The sequence below is a fragment of the Nelumbo nucifera genome, chromosome 8 (assembly GCF_055504915.1).
Source record: "Nelumbo nucifera cultivar China Antique chromosome 8, China Antique-T2T, whole genome shotgun sequence".
Taxonomy (NCBI): Eukaryota; Viridiplantae; Streptophyta; class Magnoliopsida; order Proteales; family Nelumbonaceae; genus Nelumbo; species Nelumbo nucifera.
The window spans coordinates 7,899,185-7,922,004 of record NC_142656.1 but is presented as its reverse complement, the minus strand read 5'-3'; the positions used below and the strand labels follow the sequence as shown (position 1 = coordinate 7,922,004).

The following is a 22,820-nucleotide window of genomic DNA, read 5'->3' as shown; positions in this document are numbered from 1 at the left end:
CCTTTTGTAGCCAAAAAACCACTATTTTTTAATCTCCTTCAATAATCAAATTGTTGATGTTCAGCCCTCAAAGAATCCTCAACACCAATTGGCCCAGAGAATGGACCAATGTGTTGCCCATCCCATTCCTGAACACACCACCAATACCTCAGGGACCAGGGTTGTCTGCACTACTCCCATCAAAGTTCAGTTAGCCATAAGTTGGCGGGGACCAAGCAGGTTTAATAACAAGCTTATTTCTATCTGAGCAAGCCACCTCCTTCCACTTTCTCATAATGTCACCTGCTAAAAACTCGTCAAACAATTCTGAGGATTTTGCCCATTAAACTGCCTTGACAATGATGGCCTCAACAATGGCCTCTTTGACTCTTTCCTTTTCTGAAAATATCCTAGCATTCCTTTCCTCCCAAATAGTACAAACTGATGCAGCTCTTACACATCTCCATAACAATCTTCCCATCTTCTTTGGCCAACTAAAAAAGAGGCAAACAAACTTTGCACATTTGGCAGAGGATTCCACCTACACCCATATAAAGAGAAAAGCCAATCCCAAATGGAATATACAAAGGGGCAGGAGATTAATAAGTGATAGCAAGGCTCCCCACTGAATTTAAAGAGAACAAACCAGTGTGGAGATTAATAAGTGATAGCAACACCCAACCTAGAAAAAATTGGGTTGGGTTGGGTTGGGTCATGGGTCAACCCAGTGACCTGATTGTCAGGTCTAATTGGGATTATTTATGTATTATTAGAAGTTTCCACTCTTTAATCTTTACGATTTAGTTTTACTCTTTGAATTGTTGAATGTTTGAGTTTTTTATTCTCTGTTTAGAATTTTAAGGTTAATTCCTTTAATCTTGACACTTTTCATGTATTTTTTCTTAATTTTTAAAATTCTAGTTATTTTTAGGGATGACCCAAATTGACCCCTGGGTCAACCCTAACCTGAACATTTAGGGTTAGGGTCTAGCATTTGCCACCCGACCCAAAATCAACCCGAAGTGTCTTGATCCAACCCGAACCCTACCCACCCAACCCAATTGCCAAGTCTACTTCAGCTCCAAGTGTGTGTATATTAACAAAGATGTAAATCAGTCCTCTAATATCAAGATTAAATTTAGTGATTAGCAGAATAGAACAGATCTGAATAACTGTATAGGAGAGGAAGATGGCGAAGAGAAGAGGTAGAGGAAGAAGTCGAGTTAATCACCCTTCTCCTCTAACCCTATTTTTATTAATCTCTAAAAATTGATGATGACAAGTATACCCTTAAGTGGGCGGCCAGCATGGCAGTTACATAAAGAAAGTAAAATAAGAACAAATAACAGGCCCATTAAGTGAGGCCCATCAACATAAAATAAAGGATATCACATGAGAGGCTATTAGGGCCCATTCGGCCCAGTCTCTTTACAAACAATTACTTTTGCCCATAATTTGTTTGTCTCTTCAAGTAGCCTCCACAGCCATTTGCCCAACAAACCTTGTTTCTCTTCTGCAAATTTCCAATATCTAGGCCCCCAAGCTTCTTACTTCTGCTCATTACTTCCCATCTAACTCTGTGGTCCCTCTTTTCCTCACTTGGCTCCCATAGGAAATCCCCCATTAACTTTTCCAACTTCTGCCCCACTCTAACTGGCATCTTAAATACAGACATATAATACACAGGCAGATTAGTCAGGGTTGAATTGATCAAGGTAATCTTACCACCAAATAAAAGATAATTTTTCTTCCAAGATGCAAGACTTTTTTAAACCTTTCTACGAAAGAGTCCCAAAAACTTCTCTTCTTTGGATTCTCTCTCAAAGGTAAACCCAAGTATTTCAAAGGCCACTATGCTACCCCACATCCTAAAATATTCATATACTACCACTTCTCCTTCTTCCATGTTGATTCCCACTACACAACTGTTATCAAAATTCACCTTCAAATTTGACACTTTCTCAAATAACTATACAACTAATTTCATATTTCTAATCCATCTTCTATCTACTGCCTCACAGAGCAAGGTCGTGTCATCAACAAACTACAAATATGTTATTGACACCCCCCTCATGCCCAATCTTCCATTTCCTCATCCAACCCCTAGAATCAGCCCTAGTGGTTATTTTCCCAAGAACCACAACCATTAGAGTGAAGAGGAAAGGTGATAGAGGGTACCCTTGCCTAATTCCTCTCATAGCTAGAAAGAAACCAACCACTTTCCATTCACCAATAAGGAATACTTACAAGTCCTAACACATCCCATTACCCACTTACACCATCTTTCCCCTAAACCAAAATTTCTCATCACTTCTAGCAAAAAGGACCAATCCACCAAATTCTAAGCTTTCTATAAGTCCAACTTAAATAACAATCCTTTTTTTATCAGCAAATAATAACCCTTTTTTCCACCCCTTTTCAACTCCTCTACACTCTCTCTTGCAATTAAAATCTGATTAGTTATTTGTCTATTCTTCACAAATGTCCCTTGATCCAGAAAAATAATTCTGGTAAGAGCAGCTCTAATCCTTAGAGACAAAACCTTAGTTATAATTTTATATAAACTATTCGTCAAGCTAATAGGTCTAAAATCTCTAGGATGCAAAGCATCAGCCTTTTTAGACACCACAGCAATGAAAGTTGAGTTTAATCCTGGATTTATCATCCCTCTCCCAAAGAATTCATAGAACACTTCCTGCAAATCCTCTTTCAAGATGTCCCAACAATCTTGGTAGAAAGCCATTGTGAATCCATCTGACTCATGAACTTTAGATCTTTCGATGGAGAACATTGCCTCTTTTTTCCCTCCAACTCAAAATTCCTCTCCAACTAATTTTTAATCTCAATTGTTAACCTAGGCCAATCCAGTCCTTCCAGCCACATCCTATTGTTCAAGGGTCTTCTAAAAGTTGATTTGAAGTGCTCTCTAAATACTTTATCTCATCTTGCTACCTGATTGTTACACCATCCACCACTAGGACAGAAATATGATTTTTTTCTCCTTCTGCCATTAGCCATTGCATGAAAAAACTTTATATTTCTATCTGCCTCCTTTACCCATTTATGTCTTGAATCTTGATTTTTTTTTTTATCAATAACAGCAACTATTATTAAGAGAAGAAGATAGAAAATTACAAACAGAAGGGAGGGGTAAAAATTCTTAACCCTCCCTATCAAAACAGAAAAAACAGATTACAAGAGAGCCCAAAAGAAATTTGCTCTTCCCACCCCCTGTTTAGCCAAAGTGTCCGCCACAGAGTTAGCACTCCTCTTGGCCCATTGAACCCTAATAAGCATATTTTGAGTTAGATGATTAATTTTCTTTTTTTCATTTGAAAACTTCCACAGGCTGGACTCTTCCTTCTGCAGCCATCTAACAGTCAGCCGAGTGTCACCTTCCACCAACAGATTACTGATTTTCATCTGCTTAGCTCTTTTGATCCCTTCTAGAGCTGCCAAAATTTCAGCTCTCAATGAATCCCCCCAACCTATAGGTCCTGAGAACATAGCAATAATTCGACCTTCTTCATCCCTGAAAATACCACCTATGCCTGAAAGGCCTGGATTTCCTTCACTGCTGCCATCAAAGTTCAATTTGATGAATCCCGAGGCTGAGTCCAAGCTGGACTAAGGGCAGTAGACATGGGAGCAGACCAAGCCACTTCTTCCCAATTTCTAATGATTTCTCTTACTGAATAGGCTTCAAAAAGCTTCAAGGACTTGACCCAGTGAGCCACCCTAACATATATTAATCCAATGATGGCTTCCTTGCTTCTTGAATCTTGATTTTTGGCTCCAACTAATTTCCTCTTTATATAATAAATCCTCCAACTATTTCCTAAACTCTCATCTAGTTTCTTTATCCCTTTACTCAAAATTCTCCCTAGCTTCCTTGGCATCCAACTCCTCTATTTTATTGATAACCATAATCTTCCTTTTGTCAAGTCTCCTAAAATGTTGAATGTTCCATTTTACCCTTGGGGTACTCTCTTTCCTTGTTCTTCCTTATAGATGGAAATTGGCCAATTTGATGTTACCCTTGGCAGAACTCTTGAAATTAGACCCCCCAATGCCCCTCCCAATCCACCAAGAATAGAAATCTATCCACTTTTGAACAAACCGGGTTGGCTTAAAGTTTGGACCAGGTAAACCTACGAGACATGAGAGGCAATTCCTTAAGTTCAAAGGTGTTTATAAACTGATTAAACATACTCATACTAGTAGAAATGCATTGTCAATTGTTATTTGTCTCCTCCAAGAATCTAATGACATTGAGGTCACCTCCTAGACACCATGGTCACTCCCACAACCCTCTAATATCTCCCAATTCTTCTCATAGTTCATTCCTCTCTCTATATCCATCAGGTCCATAAACATTTACTAACACCCAATCAAAACCACCTCATCTCTCTGTAATGTCACTATGCCTCCCGAAGGCCCCAAGATGGAGCCATTACCCAACTAACACCCCTAGCCCTCCATGAGCTTCTTGCCCATCTTCTATCAAACTCTTGCCAACTTATACCCCTAGCCATTAATAATTGACCTTTTCCCCCGCGCTCCCTAATCCTCTAAATTCCAGCTAACTACTTTCATTTCCACTACATTGTTTCTCCCTCTTGATCCTTCTTTATCTACTTCTTCACTTTTGTCTTATCCCTCCTCCCACTAGATTCCTTATCCCCTTCTACATCCAACCTTAGTCTCTCAACTTCACTCAATTTCCTCTTCCTTGCCTTTCCTTCCCCAGTTCCCCCTCATTCTTTCTCAACTTATACCCCTTATTCCTTATCCCCTTGTCTTCAAGTCATTTGGATCTTTCATCTCACACCCAAGTTTCCCAACAAATTCTGCCATTGCTTCCTCATTACCATTATCTCCCTTTTCCTTCTCTGACCCTTTATCTCTACTTCTCCCCTTAACTTCCAGCTTCCCAGTGAAATGGGCAGGACTTTCAGTGCCTTAATAGATTATAGATATGGTAAGTCCACATAAAAGAAAAGGCAAAAGTATTAACAAGAAAAGTATCTATATAATCCCTTCAACACCTTGCTCCTGTCATCTTAAAATTGGGCTTCATTAAGATATTTTTATAAGTACTTATCACTAAGAGTTTTTAGATTATATATCTAAAAAATATCAATAGCAATTCTATATTTTTAGAAATGTGTACAAACTAGAGCAGGAACATTTCCTTGGATACATGTTTCTGGTTAAAAAAGCCTCAATTCGCCCAAATCAGCTGTCCTAGTCACCATCCTTGTGATTATGTTTGTCATTTCTAACATGAGTATGGTTTGTTTGTGACCATATACAAAAGCTTCTAATTTTACATTTTACTATAAAATGATTAGTGTTAACTTTATGAATGGACGCCACAATCACATTTTAATTGTCTAGAGTTCACATGTTTATACAAGATTGTCTTCTGTGAAAAATGTTTGGATTATTAAAATATTATGCAAAGCCTATCTATCCATGGCACCTTACCTCATTATATTCATGTGCGCCTTAATTCCTTTCCCGGTGTATGCAAAGGTATTCTTAGCATGAATCATAACATGAAGATAATAAGAAAAAAAAAGTGATATACAAAACCAGATGATGCTCTTGTTAGAAATAGAGTAACTAGGAACCAACTTCTGTGTCAACACCAGGGCCATGGATAGATGTACTTTCAACTTGGTTGCTTAAATCTTAAATCTTGCATGTTCTTGGCAGCTTTATCTGATTGTACTGCCTTCTCTCTATAATTTTGGATGCTGAGAAGCTTTCTCAATTTTTCACATTAATAGGTACAAAGTAACATGTTATGCCATGAAAGGAGTATTAACCATTAAGTGTCTTACTGATCAGGTAAGGGGAAAAACGTCTCAAGAAAGACTAGGAGTAAATAGTGAAAAAGAGTTTGACCTCTACCTCCAGAATAAATATTTGCATCACAGTTCTCTTGCTTCATGCTTGTTACCAAGGAGGAACTGAGAAAAGTAGTTAAAGGACCAGAAAATCTTTGCAGTAAGCAGCACCAACTCACTTGCATTAAAACAGATTGCGGGGCAATATCTTCAGAACCTACAATTAAATCTCTGCATGCAGCAAGGAGTTCAGTGCAGAGATAAATGGCTCCAAAATTCAGTTGTCCAAAAGACACAGGACTTCCATATGGAATACATTCCAAAGACAAACTGCTTGAGGAAAGTCCCAAGATATCCATCAAGCGCGGAAATAAAAAATGGAAAATCCTATCACAGGAAGAACTGGAGATTTTTGCTGAAACAACAATAATTCGGCCAAATGCTAGTAGCTTCTGCTTGCTTTCCACTGAAAGACTGTTATAACTATTAGAAATAGTAACAGACCTAAGAATCATTTCTACGTCTTCATCATCAACAATTAAACTAAGAAATATGCCATCATTTTGCAATATGACCTTTTCCAAACATATAAGAGCTTCTTTTGTAATATCATTTTCCTCGAATCCCATAGTATCCGGCAAGTCTGAAGCCAGTGAGAATATATTTCCTTGTAATGAAAAGGTAAAAATTGCATCTTTCAATGAAGACCAAATTGCTTTAGCATGTTTTCCCATTCTGTCCACTCCATATTTCAATACACAATGGCTCAGATACCTGAAAGAATCAACCTGTAAAAATACAAAGCCATTGCTCCAAATAGTTAAAAAGCACATTAGAAAAACAAAATACAATTCTGGAGCAATTTGATTGAGATGCCTCCAAGATGGATAAGTTTAATACCACTAACCTTAGCTAGAGGTAGAGAAGAAGAAAGCTTTTCAAGTAGCAATGGGATAGCAAAGGGCTCAAAAAGAGGAGATGAAGAGAAAGCCAGCTGCAAAATGAAGTTTTTGTTAGGATATATAAAAAATAAATCATTTCAAACAATACCAATGTTTCAAACCCTAGAGCTAATTGGCTTGGGCTGGTTGACCTGTCACCAAGGACCCAAATAATATGGAACAAACTTCATGCCCGATAAGAAAATGAACCTAAATGATGTGTAGAATTGTAGACTTTTATCTCTACCAGTCCCCACCCCCTCCTTTTTCTCCCATGAACCATGGCTTTCAATTAATGGATTTTGGCAAATTGATCCAACAACCTGAATTAGCATGTAGTAACTCATTCATAAAAGATGAACACTGTACTCTGGTTAATCTGGTGACTTTGCATTTTAGTTGACAAACATCAAATGAACTCCATCCATATCATCTTTATCCGGCAGTCCTACCTAAATATTAGGAAAGATGGTGTTTATGGGAATTACCCCAAAAGACAATTTACATTATATCAGAAATAAATGGCAATTTTTTTATAAAATATAAAGAATGGATTTTGTCATTTGACAAGGCAAGGACACTGCCAATAACTATAAGCTCATAAAGAATATAAAACAGCTCCAAGTCATTTGACATTTCCAAAAACAGCAACTTACATACCATCAGAGCCCTTGAGAGGTCATCCCTTTTAATATCAAAATCATCACCCTGTTGCTGCATGTATTACGAAATAAAGTCATTCTTCCAAATAATGCAGCATCAGAGTAAAGGTGAGAAAAACAAAAAAAAAAATATTGCCAATAAAAATACAATGCACCATGATATGTCATAAGCAAAGCATAAGCATTGAAAAATAAAATGCCTTACAATATAGCACCATATTTATCATCACAAATGTTGGACAGAAAAGCAAACAAACTGGAAATTCACTAGAATAGTGGTGCAACCATATCTGAGGTCAACCCTCAAATCCTATATGAGTGATGTCCAAAATTACCAACCTTATTTAGGCAAAACTTTCTGTTGGCAAATGCTCTAGCTTCTCTTACAAGAGATCAAGTCATGGCCTTTTCAATATCCCCCACCATTTAGGGCCTTCAACACATTGCTAATTAATGCTTTATGAATGTTTATTGCGCATCACCAAATCTTACCATAGATCAAGGATGTTTGAAAACATGTGGTTGGAGGACTCTACCTTTGTAGATAAAATTAAATCCTGGTGGCAAGAGATAGGTCATAGGGGCTCAAAGAAAGGTGTCAGTTTTTTGAGGAGTTTAAAGAGGCTGGAGGAAAAAAAAATAAAAGCACGGAATAAAGACCTCTTTGGAAAAGTGGAGGAATCCAAGGAAAGAATTTCTCTAAGGATTGAAGAATTGGATAAAAAGAAGCATGTAGAGATATTAGTGGGGAGGAAAGAGAGTAAAGGTGGGAAGTGCTAACAAAGGAAGAGATCTCATGGAGACAAAAATCCAGATGCAGGTGGCTCTTGGAGGGGGATGGTCACACAAAATTCTTCCACTCCTTAGATAGGGGTAGAAGGAAAAATCTACTAACAAGGCTAGAGCTGGAAGGCCAAGAGGTAACAAGGGAAGGGGAGGTTATCAAGGCTTCTGTGGACCACTTTAAGGGTCTTTTTACGAATTTAGGGGAGACGATTGGGTCATTCCCAGATCTTGAGTGGAATAGAATGCCTGGAGTTCTAGCAGCAGCCCTGGAAAATGCATTTATTCTTGAGGAAATTACAGAGGCTGTATTTTCAATGGAAAGATCTAAAGCTTTAGGGCCAGATGGTTTCTCCATAGCCTTTTATCAGGAGTGCTGGGACATTTTAAAAGGTGATCTGTTGGAAGTCTTTAATGAGCTCTATTAGGAAGGGGAAATTTCCAGAGGACTAAACTCAACATTCATAGCTTTGATTCCCATGAAGAAGGAGGTAAAAGAACCAAAGGACTTTAGACTAATGTCTAGTGGGAAGTCTCTATAAAATCATTGCAAAGGTCTTAGCTGGGAGACTGAAGAAGGTGTTACCATTGGTAATTTCACAATTTCAAGGTGTAGGAGGTGTCTTCAAAGATGAGGAGGGGAAGGTGATGGCAATGTATTCAGGCTCCATTGGGGTTGGGGACTCTCTGAAAGCTGATACCTATGCTGTATTGGAGGGTATTAAAAAGAGTAAGGAACTGAATGTACAAAAATTAATTATTGAAGGGGACTCGGTTAGTGTTGAGCTGGCTGCAGAGGGGAAGTGGTCTTTGGAAGTTTGCTAATGAAAGAAGGGAAATCAAATGGCTAACTAGGGGGATGGACATCCAATTTCAGTGGGTGAAAAGCACAGTGAATGCCTTTGCAGATATCAGATCATTGATCAAATTTTGGTGGCAAATGAGCATGTAGTAGAAAAGAGGAAAAGGGTTGGCGTGTAAATTGGATCTAGAGAAGGCCTATGGTTTTATTGATTGGTCACTCCTCCTTGATATAGTGGAGAAAATAGGTCTGGGTAAGAGGTGGACATCAATTAAAGGTTGTTTGAGCTCGGTACATTATTCCATATTGGAAAATGGTGTAGCAAGGGATCCACTATCTCCCTTCTTGTTCACTCTAGTTGCAGATGTTCTGAGCAGAATGATATCAAAGACCGGACATAACAATTTGTTTACATGGTGGAGAGTAGAAAGGCTTGAGGTGGCAGTTATGCACTTGCAATTTGCAAATGATATCATCTCTTCTGTGAGGGAAGAGGGGTCGGTGGAGGAGAGACATTTGGTGGAGCACCATAGGAACAAGTCTAGAGAAGAAGGGGTTGTCAGTAGGAAGAGGAAGTTGGAAAGGGAGACAAGAAAGCAAATGGTGTTTAAGAGGAAAAGAAAAGTTGGGGGCCTTGATACGAGAATGAAAGGAGAGGAGGAGGAGAGGAGGAGATTAGGAAAGGGTGCCCATAGAAAATGAGGGGGAATAAAGAAGAAACAAGGAAGGGGTGAGAAGGGGCCTCGAATAGACTTCACAAAGGTAATATGGAGATTAATACACTAGCTGAGAAGGAGGTGACAGTGGGCAAATCTCTGGGTTTGATTTTTGGGGAGGGGAAGATTGCAAGGAGTGCTTTCAAGCAATTCAAGAATGCCAAGAAGGAAGATAAGAATAAGAGAAAGTTTAGTAAAAAACATAGGCTGATATGAAGAAGGAGATGAGGAGTTAGGAGAGGATATATGTAAAGAGACAGAGCTCAATTGCATCAGGGGTCAGGTAGGTGGTTAAGGATGAGGAGTATTTTTTTGGCCATGTTGGGGATAAATTGGGGCAAGAGTTGTCTAGCAGGGATCAATGTGTAAGAAGAGCTAATAGTTTTAGCTGGGATGTTAGGGTGTGAAATCAAGCAGTGGCCAATGGAATATTCACGACTACCCTTAGGAGGAAACCCAAGATCTAAAGCTTTCTGGAAGCCGATAGTAGAAAGAGTTACCAAGAAGTTGGCTCTTTGGAAAAGGAACTACATCTCTATGCATCCAGGATTCCATCTAGGGTAGCAGCACAATTAGAGAAACTGATGAGAGACTTTCTTTCGAATCTTGGAGAGGAGAAAAGGGACCATTTAGTGAAGTGAGACAAGTTAGCAAAACAAAAGAGAAGGGAGGACTAGGATTGGGGAACCTAATTCTTAGGAACACTTCTTTGTTAGGGAAGTGGCTTTGGATTTTATCTATTAAAAAAAACAAGTGGCTTTGGATTTTCTATTGGAAAGGGACAGATTGTGGCACAAGGTCATTGAAAGCATTCATGGAGGGATGAATAATGGCCGGGATGCAAAGGTAGCTCCTTCTTCAACCTTGAGCTCTTCGTGGGAAGCAATCCAAGAGGTATGCCCAACCTTTATTAATTTCATCATATTTGACGTGGGGTATGGATCAAAAGCCCCATTTTGGGAAGACCTTTGGTTGGATGGAAATCCCCTCAGTACCCTATTCCCTGGCACATTTTCAATTTCTGATACAAGAGCCAACCTATCTCAAGATTTGACACTTTTTCTACTTCTAATTTGATTTGGGATTTTGGTTTTAGGAGGGAGTTGAGGTATATTGAGTGTGAGGTCTATAGACAGCATTTGTTTAGGGCTCTACTGTAATTTCTTGGGATATGCTTCTCAGTTTCCTGGTTCTTGGGTGATAGTGACACCCTCTCTTAATTCATCAAAAAAAAATGACACCCTCTTTTATGTAATTAATCTGGCTTGTTTTAATAAAACCATTTCTTCTTACTGACCTAAAAAAATGGCATTAAGGTATTGACAATTTGATACTTGACTGACAACTAAAGAGACAAGTAAAGAGGACTCCAAGTTTGACCGGGTATTAATCACATGCATTGCAACTACTATATACCAAAAGACCGCCTTAGGAAAGACTGAGATGTCGATTCTAACATTTCACAAAATATTTCAAAAGTAAAATCAAAATGGATGATTAAACTAGATGATCAAAGAACCAGGCAATTACATGGGTAAGTATAATTGAAGACCTGGGGGCAGATCAAATGCCAAAGACACAAAACCAGATTAAACCAAAGAATATGACAAGTTGATCAAACATAGGGCTGTCAATGGGTTGGGCAGAGCTGACAGACCCGACCAAAACTGATTGAATTATATAGGGCCTGGTCTGCACTATGCGTCCCACTTATAATTGAATCAGGATTGGTTTTGGTGTTCCAAACCAATTCAGACCTAAATCGACCATAAATATAATTGTATATGTAATCATGTATATGTATTATTGGCATACTACAAAGATACTCCCAGTCTAATATTTATTCTTCTAGGGCAGAATCCGTCCCAAGTCTCAGCTACAACCAGCCAGAGACCTTGCCAACAAGCCATTAAAAAAGTGTTTTTTTCATGATAATCTTGTAATATTATCATATTATGATGTCCAAATGTGTCAATTTAACAAATATGCAGGTCAATAACAGCTTAAAACTATAGCTTTCGATAATAATCAAGACTTTAGCAGGCCACACACCTGATAGTCCGAATTACAGACCCTTTAGACTCTGGTTCTGAACTAGTTCTGCCATTTACTTATCAGTCGTGTCCAGGTCCACCCTGACACAGACCATACCAGACCCATTGACAGCACTAATCAAACCACCCTGCTAAACCTCTGAACTGGACTAAAAAACAGATTTTTTTTTTTTAATATTGACCATATAAAAGGCCAATCCACACCTATAGATTGAACAAGGCCAAACTCCATTCTCAGTTATAAAACATCCATTTTAGTTAGCAAAAAGGTTATCTTCTACTAAAACAAGAAAGAAAAGAGTTAGGGCCTGTTCGTTTCCTCTAAATTCTTATCTGTTAAGAGGAATCGTTTAACTTTAAGAGAAAAATGGTTGTTCGTTTCCTCTTATCTCTTATCTATTAAAGTGCAATCATACAACTTTTTGTTTTCCAATTATACTCCCAAAAAGACAAATAAAAACTCTCATATATGAGGTCAAAATGGATATTTGATAATTTTCAGAATTCAGAATTCAGAACAACATTCTCTACATTCAGAGTTTAGAGGAAAGAAAAGTTCACTAATACCAATATACCTCTTAATGTAATTATTTTTTTTTTTGATAAATAACCTCTTAATGTAATTATTGCACTTTCAGATGTCAAACTTCAGAGCAAACGAATAGACCCTTAGTCTCAAACCAAAGCCAACTTTTCCAGTTTTCCTTCAAATTTAACATGGTGAAAATCAGCTTAATAAATAATGTGTTTATTCCTTGTTACATAACCAAAATCATGTATCATTTTCTCTTGTTGTTGCTTGTATTGGAACAGGTTCTTCATCTTGGGATTCTTTAAGTTTGTTCTTCCCAACAGAAGGACCCTCTTGGTGCTAGTGGCAACATTCTTTGGGCCCTACTTCTAGGTGCCATTAATGGGTATTTTAGAAGGAACAGAACATGAGGTTCTTAGAAAGCTTTTGTCCCATCTAGGAAAACAAATTACATACAAAGGGTCAGATACTAATAATTAGATGGGTAATTTTGACTCTAACAAGAACATTGTCTTGGAAGAACTACAGAGAAAGATTACATGTAACCATTCATGGCACCTTGCAGTATATGCTTCTACCATAAATGCTGTCCATAATACAATCCTCCATACATTTAGTTTTATAATTAATACAAACATAACAAAGAAGCAGGAACTGGCTGTAACTTGTAACAAACATTCCAGTAGTCCACGAGCTTACATGTGTGAAATGAATGGGAAAGTAACACCCTAAAATTTCAAAAATATCCCCAGCAAAACTTGCTAGTGGACCAGATGGCTCTGGAAATAGCCATGCTAAAACTTCCACAAGATGAAAAGTGAGCATTAAACATCGAGGATCCTTCTCTCCATCTATTGCTTCACATATTCCATAGACAAGATCATCACCCTACACCATGAGTCATTCAATCAATATAAAAATGTAAAAACAAGGAAACATATTAAACAAAATTTATCTAAAAGAAATAACTTGATTGAGTTAGAACTTAGATTTTGATTTAAAGGGCAGCCCAGTGCACAAGGTTCCCTCCAATGCAGGATCCGAGTTACATTTTGAATTGATAAACATAATAACAAAGTACAACTACATTGAGTATAAAACTAGAGGACAATAAAAACAATAAGAAACAATAAGAAAATTGTTTGCAAAGTTATCATAGAGGGGTACAAGATCTGTAGTAAAAACTGGAAATAAACCCACATATTGAAAGCTGCAGAAAAATGATATTGAACTTTAATGTTGACCCTAAAAATTTTCAAGATCATCAAGACCTGATGGTAATGTAACATATCATAACAAACAAGGGGAGAGATGATTGCAGTAAAATGAAGGGGGCAACAGACTACCGAGTAAGTTAAAGTTTCTTGCCACAACCCCTAGCAGTGTGTAGACTGTAGAGTAATGAAAAGGGAATGCCAACAGAGAAAGAGGATTATGCAATATGTGAACAGACTACAAAGAATATTTGAAGGAAAGTACCAGAGCTGCAACTGCATCAGAGTAGCGATCAAGAAGGCACTCAAGAAGTTCAAAGCATAGCTGCAAGAACATAAAGGAAAAAATGTCAGATTGCTACGACTTTGAAAGGAAGCTCGCTGATTAGCACCAGCTAAAAAGTTCTAAGATATAGCACAATGTGCATAGAAGTTTTACCATACGGTCATGCTGCGCCAAAGACTGCACTTGTAGATTTTGTAAATAAGATTGACCAACCAATCTTGCATCACTGCCACTAACCATTCCAACACTACTTTTCCTCCTCAGCAGTGCCAAACAGCCAATAAGGGCACCACGTAGAGCTTGCCAATCTGCCTGATGTAAATATGAACATTACATAGCTCACAACAAAACACGAGGAAAATGCAGCAAAAGTAATAGATATATAATCAGAAAAGAAAAGTTATAAATGGTCCCAGAAAATTATATTAGCAATTGCAAAATAACAGAAAAATGAGTACTAGTCTAATACCCTATAAGCAGGTAAGAACAAGATTTGGCATTTCTTTCATGCAATGTAGGTTATTCTTAGGGACTCATTGAATCTGGTTCCAATAAACATTTTTTTGAAAGATAAAAAGAAATTCATAAAAGTAGAAATCTGCTGAATTAAAAACTATGAAAGAAAGTAGTTTCTTGAAGAGAGAAGGAGAAGAAGAAAAGTTGAAAGAAAAGAGAGCAATAATCTGGCCGCCCCCTTCACTTATTATTTATACTAAAATAATAGAACAGTACAAAGACAATTATGCCCTTATAGGGCGGCAAAACATAAAACAGCATATATAACACTCAAAAAACATAATAAATTTGGACTCACATAACTACTGTGGTCCCCACCTCCTATCTAACAACTAGCATAAAACATCTACTCAAAAAAACAACATAAAACTAATTAATCTTCAACACACCCCCTCAAGTTGGGAGTAAATGTCACACATTCCCAACTTGCGTAAATCATGTTCAAGCTTGTTCCTTGCCACCCCTTTAATGAGAACATTAGCCAACTGCAACTCTTAAGAGACACAAGGCAAACAAACTTCTCTGGTTGTTACCCTTTCTCTTATAAAGTGTCTATCAACTTCAATGTGTTTTGTCCTATCATGCTGAATTGGATTGTGGGCAATATTGATTGCAGCCTGATTGTCACAGTATAACATCATAGGTTCCTCTGCTTTTACCCCAATCTCACTCAAAAGAGATCTAACCCAAAGAAGTTCTGAGACACCATGAGCCATGGATCTAGACTCAGCCTCTGCACTTGACCTTGTCACAACCGCTTGCTTTTTACTCTTCTAGGAGATCAAGTTTCCACCTACAAAGGTACACACTCCTGATGTAGACCTCCTGTCATCTAAACATCCTACCCAGTCTGCATCTGTATAGGATTCTAGCTTCAGATTCTCATGATTTGAGAAAAGAATGCCTCTGCCATGGTGTTTTTTCAGATATGCAAGTATTCTCTCAATAGCTTCCCAGTGCTGAACCTGAGGTGCATGCATGTACTGACTCACAACACTGACAACATAAGAAATATTTGGTCGTGTCATACACAGATACAGCAGTCGGCCCACCATTCTTTGATATCTCCCCACATCCTTTACCAATTCACCATCCACACCATTAATTCTGTGATTTGGATCAATAGAAGTCTCTGCTGGGTTGGTCCCCAGCTTCCCAATCTCTCGCAGTAGGTCAAGTACATACTTTCTCTGTGAAATGAAGATCCCATGCTTGGATCTTGCAACTTCAATTCCTAAGAAGTATTTGAGCTCACCAAGATCTTTGATCTCAAATTCTTGCTGCAATGATTTTTTGAGATCATCAATCTCCTCCAGATCATTTCCTATCACCACTATATCATCCACATACACAATCAGAATTGACACCAAAGCATCTCTCCTCTTCACAAAGAGGGTGTGATCAGACTGTATCTGTGTGTATCCAAAACGGATGAGTGCCCCTCTGAATCTGTCAAACCAAGCCCTAAGTGACTGTTTCAATCTATACAGAGATTTTTTGAGTCTGCACACCTTTCCTTTACCAACATTTTCATAAAAGCTTGTTGGAATGTCCATATATACCTCCTCCTATAAGTCACCATTGAGGAAAGCATTTTTTACATCAAGCTAAAACAAGAGCCATGAATAGGTGGCTGCTAGAGATAAAAGAATACGAACTGAACTCATCTTAGCTACTGGTGCAAAGGTTTCCAGATAATCAACACCATAGGTCTGAGTACACCCTTTTTGCTACCAACCTTGCCTTGTACCTCTCTATCTTGCCATCGGCCTTATACTTCACTGTGAATACCCATCGACATCCGACTGTCTCCTTGTCTGGGGGGAGATCAACTATTTCCTATGTTTGGTTTTGAAACAAAACATCCATCTCATCTTGCATGGTTGTTTTCCACTCAGGTTTGGAGAGAGCCTCAGTAACATTCCTAGGTATAGACACAGAATCCAAGGAAGAAAGAAAAGCATGGCGGGAGGGTGGTAAAGCACTATAGGAAAGATGGTGTGAAATGCAGTGGGTTGTACACTTTCTCTTCCCCTTACGAAGTGCAATGGGAAGATCAAGGTCAGTTGGATCAGCTGCAACAATGGTGTTAGGGACAGAAACATTATCATCAGAAAACATAACAGGCTCAAGAGGAATACCTGGAACTGTATCTGCCGAATCTGGAGTTTCATAAGGACTGACAGTGAGTGGTGTGGGTCGAGGATATGTGGAGTCAACCATTATCTGTCGGCGTTGATATTGCTGTGAGGCTGCCCATAGTGGCTCAGGTAATGAAACTGGAGGTGCAGGTGCTGACTGAACCGATGCAGGCTGAACTGATGGTGCAGGTGGTGGCTGAACTGGAGGCACCATAGAAACAGGAAGAGGAACAAATTGTGAGTTCTCCTCCCCAAAACTCTCCCCCTGAGGAGAACCACTCGAGAAGAAGAATGTGAATTCAAAAAAGGTAACATCCATAGTGACAAATCTGCTCCTCGACACTGGGTCATAACAGCAATACCCCTTTTGGTTCTAAGCATACCCAAGAAAAACACATTTATTGGCCTTAGGATCCAATTTCTTGCGATGAGGGCCAAGAATGTGAACAAAAGAAACACAGCCAAAAACCCTCAGAGGTATATGAAATATCTCTCCATCTGGAAAAATGACGCTAAATGGCACCTTAAACCCCAAAGTCCGTGAAGGAACACGGTTAATCACATGTACGGCTGTAAAAACTGCATCTCCACAGAACTGCACAGGAACTAAAGCACACACCATAAGACTCCTTGCCACCTCCACAATGTGTCTGTTTTTCCTCTCAGCAACTCCATTCTGTTGCGGTGTATATGCACAACTGCTCTGATGAACTACACCATGTTCTAAGAGATACGTGGTTAGGTCCTTCTCAAAGTACTCTCTAGCATTATCTGATCTAAAAACCTTAGTTCTCACTCCAAATTGTGTGAGAACCATCTGGTGGAATTGTCGTACTAAGTTAGGAACCTCATCACGTGATCTCATCAAATATATCCAAGAATATCATGTATAATCATCCACAAACAAGAGAAAGTAACGGAATCCTCCCATGGAAGGGATTTGATATGGCCCCATACATCAGTGTGAACAATATTAAAAGCATAAGTACTTCTTTTATTACTTTGTTTAAAAGACTGTCTACAATGCTTTCCTAACTGACAACTCTTCACACTTCAAAGTAGATAATTGAACAGACTCAAACAACTTTGGGAAAAGACATTTTAAAGAATTAAAAGAAAGATGTCCCAAGTGATTGTGCCAAAGCATAATCTGGCTTACTGACTCTGACCCACTACTACTGCTGCTACTAACATGATGGCCCTGATGTCTCGAAATCTCATCCAGAAGGTAGACTCCATTCACCTCACGACCACTCCCAATCATCTTCTTTGACTCCAGATCATGCAAAACACAATTACCAGGAAGAAATGTCACAGAACAATTCAATTTTTTTGTCAAAGAACTAACAGACAGTAGGTTGGTATGAAGTCTAGGGACATGTAAAATAGAGGACAAAGTTATAGCATTGGTCACTCTAACTGTCCCCTTCCCAGTAATGGGCATATGTGAACCATCTACTGTAGAGACTCTGTCTCTACTAGAGCACAACTGATAGGAACTGAAAATGGTAGGGGCATTAGTCATATGCTCAAATGCTCTTGAGTCTATAATCCAGGGAGGTCCCTCCTTACCTGAAGTGGATGCAAGATTCGCAGTTGCATATGAACTACCTGTATGTGCAAAGGAAGTGGTGTAGTTGGCTCCTACATTCTGCTGTCCATTTGGAAGGCTAGAGCTGGGTGAATCTTTCTTACTCATAAGCTATCCAAACCTCTTCAATTTTGTTCTCACTGCTGCTACTGCAATGGATTCCCAATCGGTTTGGGAGAGAGGGGCTGAAGAGTCTCCTGTAGTGGCTACATTTGTATTTCCCTTCTTGTTTCTTATCCGAGCAGGCATAAGATTTGGATGAAGCTTCCAACAAGTGTACCTGGTATACTTAGGCTTCTTGCAATAATCACACACCAAGTCCTTCTTATCTTCCCTTCTAGTCTCACTACTCCCCCTGTCTCCATTCGGCTTAGGTTTTGTTGTACCAACCATAACCGACTGGTCAATCCCAAGCTGTCTCAACATTACATTCCTCCTACTCTCCTCTCCAGAGACAAAAGCATAGGCCTGAGAGAGTGTCACACCCTCCCTAGAAAAAATATGCTGCCTAGCAATGTCAAATTCAAGGTTCAGCCCTGCCAAGAACTCAAAAACACTATTCCGCTCTACCAGTTTGTGATAAGTTGCTGCATCATTTACACTTTCCCATACCACAGTTTCTAAGTGATCTATTAACTGCCATAGAGTTTTCAGCGTGGAGAAATACACAGCAAGAGGTTTTTCTCCCTGTTTCATACTTATCACCTGATTTCTTAACTGATAAGCTCTAGCTTCATTTTGCTTCTGATAGTAGGTTTCAGTCACTCCATCCCAAATCTCCTTAGCAGTATTAGCCCATAGAAATTTTTTTGCAATATGAGGTAACATAGAATTACACATCCAAGACATTACCATGTAATTCTCTTGCACCCATCGAGAAGAGTCTGTATCAGATTTCTTCTCCTCCCCAGTGAGATACCCTAATTTTCCACGGGCACCAATAGCCATCTTAGTTGATTGTGCCCACTCCAAATAATTTGTACCATCAAGTTTTACAGTAGTAATGATCCCAAACCCAAAAATATCACTACGACCTCCAACACCCAGTCCCACAATACCGGTAGATTTCATCTTTGTATTCCAACTCTCCATTTTACTTCAAATGGTTCAATAGTAAGAAAAAAATAGATTTGAGACCTTCAAAAAATAATTTAATACCACACACACAGAAACCAAACCTTCCGGAAGAAGAAAACCCTAGCTGGAGGGAAATCTCTCTCCTCCCCACGCCTCCCAACAGAGAGAAAAGTGAATCGATCACTCCGGGAGGCCTAGAAAATTTCAGAAACCAAACCGCCTTCTTTAGAAAATGAAAAGAAAACTAACAATACCTGGGCGCCCAAGATCAGATCAAAAACAAAGAGTCCAACTTTTCTGGGACTCTTCCCCGTACTCCAGTTCTTCTTGATTTTGATGTCGAACAGTAGATCACCTTCGTGATGTCTAGATCCCACCAAAAACTCTAAGAACTGGGCAATCTATAGCAAATCGATCAGCCCTTTACTACTTCATGCAATCGGCTAATCTAGGGCTGCATGAGAAGGCTTCAAGAAACCCTAGCCGATGCTCTGATACCAAGTAGAAATCTGTTGAATTAAAAAATATGAAAGAAAGTAGTTTCTTGAAGAGAGAAGGAAGAGAGAAGGAGAAGAAGAGAAGTTGAAAGACAAGAGAGCAATAATCAAGTTGCCCCCTTCACTTATTATTTATACTAAAATAATAGAACAGTAAAAAGACAATTATGCCCTTATAGGGTGGCAAAACATAAAACAACATATATAACACTCAAAAAACATAATAAAATTTGGACTCACAACTACTGTGGTCCCCACCTCCTATCTAACAACTAACATAAACATCTACTCAGAAAAACATCATAAAACTAATTAATCTTCAACAATAAAAAGAAAAAAAGAATACAAAACGAAGGTGGTAAGAAATCACCCAAGAGACAAAAAAAAAAACACTAATACAAACTTACAACCAACGACACAAAAGTAAAAACAATCATCAAAATGAAGACCCAAAAGCACCATTTCCGGATACCTCCACCCACCTCCATGAGCTCCGAGACCACACAGGACCCAGGCAACCAACTCCTAATCCTCCCCTTCAAACACTTCCTCTTGCTGGTTAGCATTCCCATCCAACATCTCTCCTCCCTCCCCAATTACCACTTTCTTCAAACCCCTCAAAGGCCTTCCTAGAAAACTCCTCCCCTTACCAAAAAAACAAGCCAAGACTTCTGCCAACCATTACGTCTTTCTCCACATTTTTCTTAATAGGAAGCTTTCCAGACCTCCCCACCTAATCATCAAGACTTCTATCAGAATCTCTCGCTTCAGAACTGAAGTCAATTCCATTGTCTTTTTCATGCTGAAAGATTCCCATCTAAGAGACCGAATTGTCCTTAACCTGAAAGTTCATGCCTCCAGCATCTTCGAATGTTAGCACGGTTGTCTTCCCCCCTCTCCTCTTATAAACCTTTTTGTATTTTTTTGTAGGTCTTGCCCCCACAAAACCAAGATTCATCCGACAAATGACCTCGGTAATGTGAACAATGTGTGTATTCCTTGCTCCACAAGATTTCTTGGGAGCCACCTCTTTAGTTGTGACCACATCATTCTCTACCACCCTCCTCCTACCTAAACTCACACCTAACATTCCAATCACCACTTCCTCAAAAGGACTACAAATGGCATCAGAGCACTTTACCTAGGAAGATTCGCAAACAACGGCGTCATTATCCTCATTTCCTCCATCACCATCTCCTAAAACCTTTCCAGATTCAACATGCCCAACCCCTATTGCAACTTCCTTCATCCTCTCCCCCGACCTATCCTTTGCTCCATTAAGAATCTCTGTGGAATTTTTTTCAAGAAAAATAAAAAAGAAAATTTTATTAGTAAAAATAAAAGATACATTTAACATAGGTGACCAGGAGTCACCACAACAAAACAACAAGCAAAAAATAAGTCTCACAAAAAAAAAAAGAAAAAAACAGAGTACATGAACTAAGCCAACAATCTTAAACATTCAAAGTATGCAAAAATGTGAGAACCAAAATCTTCTTTCTTTAGTCCTTCAAATACTGGAAGTACCAACACCAAACCAACAGATAATGAAGAGATTGCCACCCCAACTTCTTCCAAGCTTTTCATTCTCCTTCAAAAATCCTCTTGTTTCTCTCCCCCAAACCTCCCAACAAACAGCAAACAGATTACAGCTACAATTATTTGTTGGCTAGCCAGATATTCCACCTTAGGAGAGAAATCAACCCAAGACAATACAGCATCAGTCGCCTTTTTTTGTTGATCAATGAAACTTATATTGAATATATTAAAATATGAGAAAACATTACAAGTTTAATTTAATGACCATAACATGAGCCCGACAACCAATACTATGTTACAAAGATGCCCAAAAAATTGCTACCTATCTACCCCTTGTTTAGCAAGGGAATCAGCTAGCCCATTGTGCTTCTTCTAACCCATTTAAATTCAGCATTCAGCTCTATTGCAGCACTTTCTATTTCCTTGAAAGCATTCTTGAGAGTCCATGGAATATGTCTGTCATTTCTTGCCCAAGGGATGATAACTTTGGAATCCCCTGTCTAAGGCCCAATTGCTTCGCTATCCTAAGACCCTATAGTAAAGCCAATAGTTCAGCACTTCAGCTTTAATGGAGTTGACCACAGCAATTGACTTAGAGTAAAGGGCCAGCAATCTGACCTCCTGAGAAAGTTAGGCCTGAAAAATCTGCCACCTCCTGAGGAGGGATCCACCTGCAGCCGAAAAGATCATAGAAAAACTCCCAGATAAGAGAGACAAAGAGACATGAAATAAATAAATGGGGTAGGGTTTCTCCATGTTTCCTACACAGCAAGCACGTATGAGGAGAGAGGCAACAAAAAGGCCTTCTTTTCTGCAACACGTCACAAGTGTTAACCTTTCCAAGGAAAGATTTCTGGTAGAATGCTTGAACTTTAGGTGCATAGGCTTAGAAAACACTTCTTTCGCTATGACGTCTACCCCTTGTGAAGTAGGCAAAGTTAAGAACTTTAAAAACGAGGAACAAATGAAGAGTCCATCTGGTGATGGAACCCAGGTTCTAGAATCTTCCAAAGGCGGGTTCAGAAAAGTACACTCCAAGGTATTAAGAAGGCTAACCAAAGATGGACACGCACTCTCCCTTAAACCTCTCCTAAAACCCAAGTCCCAATTGAGGCCCGAGGGTGAGGAAGCGTAAAAAAAGGACACAGGAGCATCTTTAAGGTTTAGAGAGGGCAAAAAGGTTTGGGAGGTGATCTTTTAAAGGAGCATCCCCCACCCAAAGGTCTTCCCAAAACCGAATTTCATCACCCCTCCCCAAGTCAAATCGAGTAGAGCTTAGGAACAAAGGGGTAAACCTCATTGATTGCTTTCCAAGGGGAAGCTAAAGTAGAATGAGGGTTGAGTTTAGCATTCCAACCATTACCCTTCCTGACCATAAATGTTTGCTATAACTTTGTGCCATAACCTGTCTCTTTCAAGAAGGAACCTCCATAACCATTTAACCAGGAGAGAGGTATTTCGAGAAAGATATTTCCTAACCCTAAACCCCCTAGATCCTTACGCTTGCAAACCTATTCCCATTTAACTAGATGATCCTTCTTTTCGTCCCTTGGTTTCGCCAAGAAATCCCAAATAGATTTCTCCATCTATCTAGCAATTCTTGAAGGGACTTAGAAAGTGGATAAGAAATAAATG

At 39.0% G+C, this 22,820-nt stretch overlaps 1 protein-coding gene across 3 annotated transcripts in view; it reads right to left on the bottom strand.

Annotated features, from left to right (window-relative positions):
* The window catches only part of MET18 (ARM repeat superfamily protein), a 55,660-nt gene that overhangs the window by 21,831 nt on the left and 11,009 nt on the right, over nucleotides 1-22,820 (bottom strand). For 2 of the 3 annotated variants that reach the window (XM_010251195.3, XM_010251196.3), the window contains exons 5-10: nucleotides 13,978-14,136; nucleotides 13,804-13,863; nucleotides 13,024-13,212; nucleotides 7,436-7,489; nucleotides 6,742-6,828; nucleotides 5,899-6,622 (exon numbers count right to left, since the gene is read on the bottom strand). In XM_010251195.3, coding sequence (XP_010249497.1) covers nucleotides 5,899-6,622; nucleotides 6,742-6,828; nucleotides 7,436-7,489; nucleotides 13,024-13,212; nucleotides 13,804-13,863; nucleotides 13,978-14,136 — 1,273 coding nt within the window. The remainder of the gene's footprint in view (nucleotides 1-5,898; nucleotides 6,623-6,741; nucleotides 6,829-7,435; nucleotides 7,490-13,023; nucleotides 13,213-13,803; nucleotides 13,864-13,977; nucleotides 14,137-22,820) is intronic. The other variant, XM_019196824.2, reaches the window with a different exon arrangement.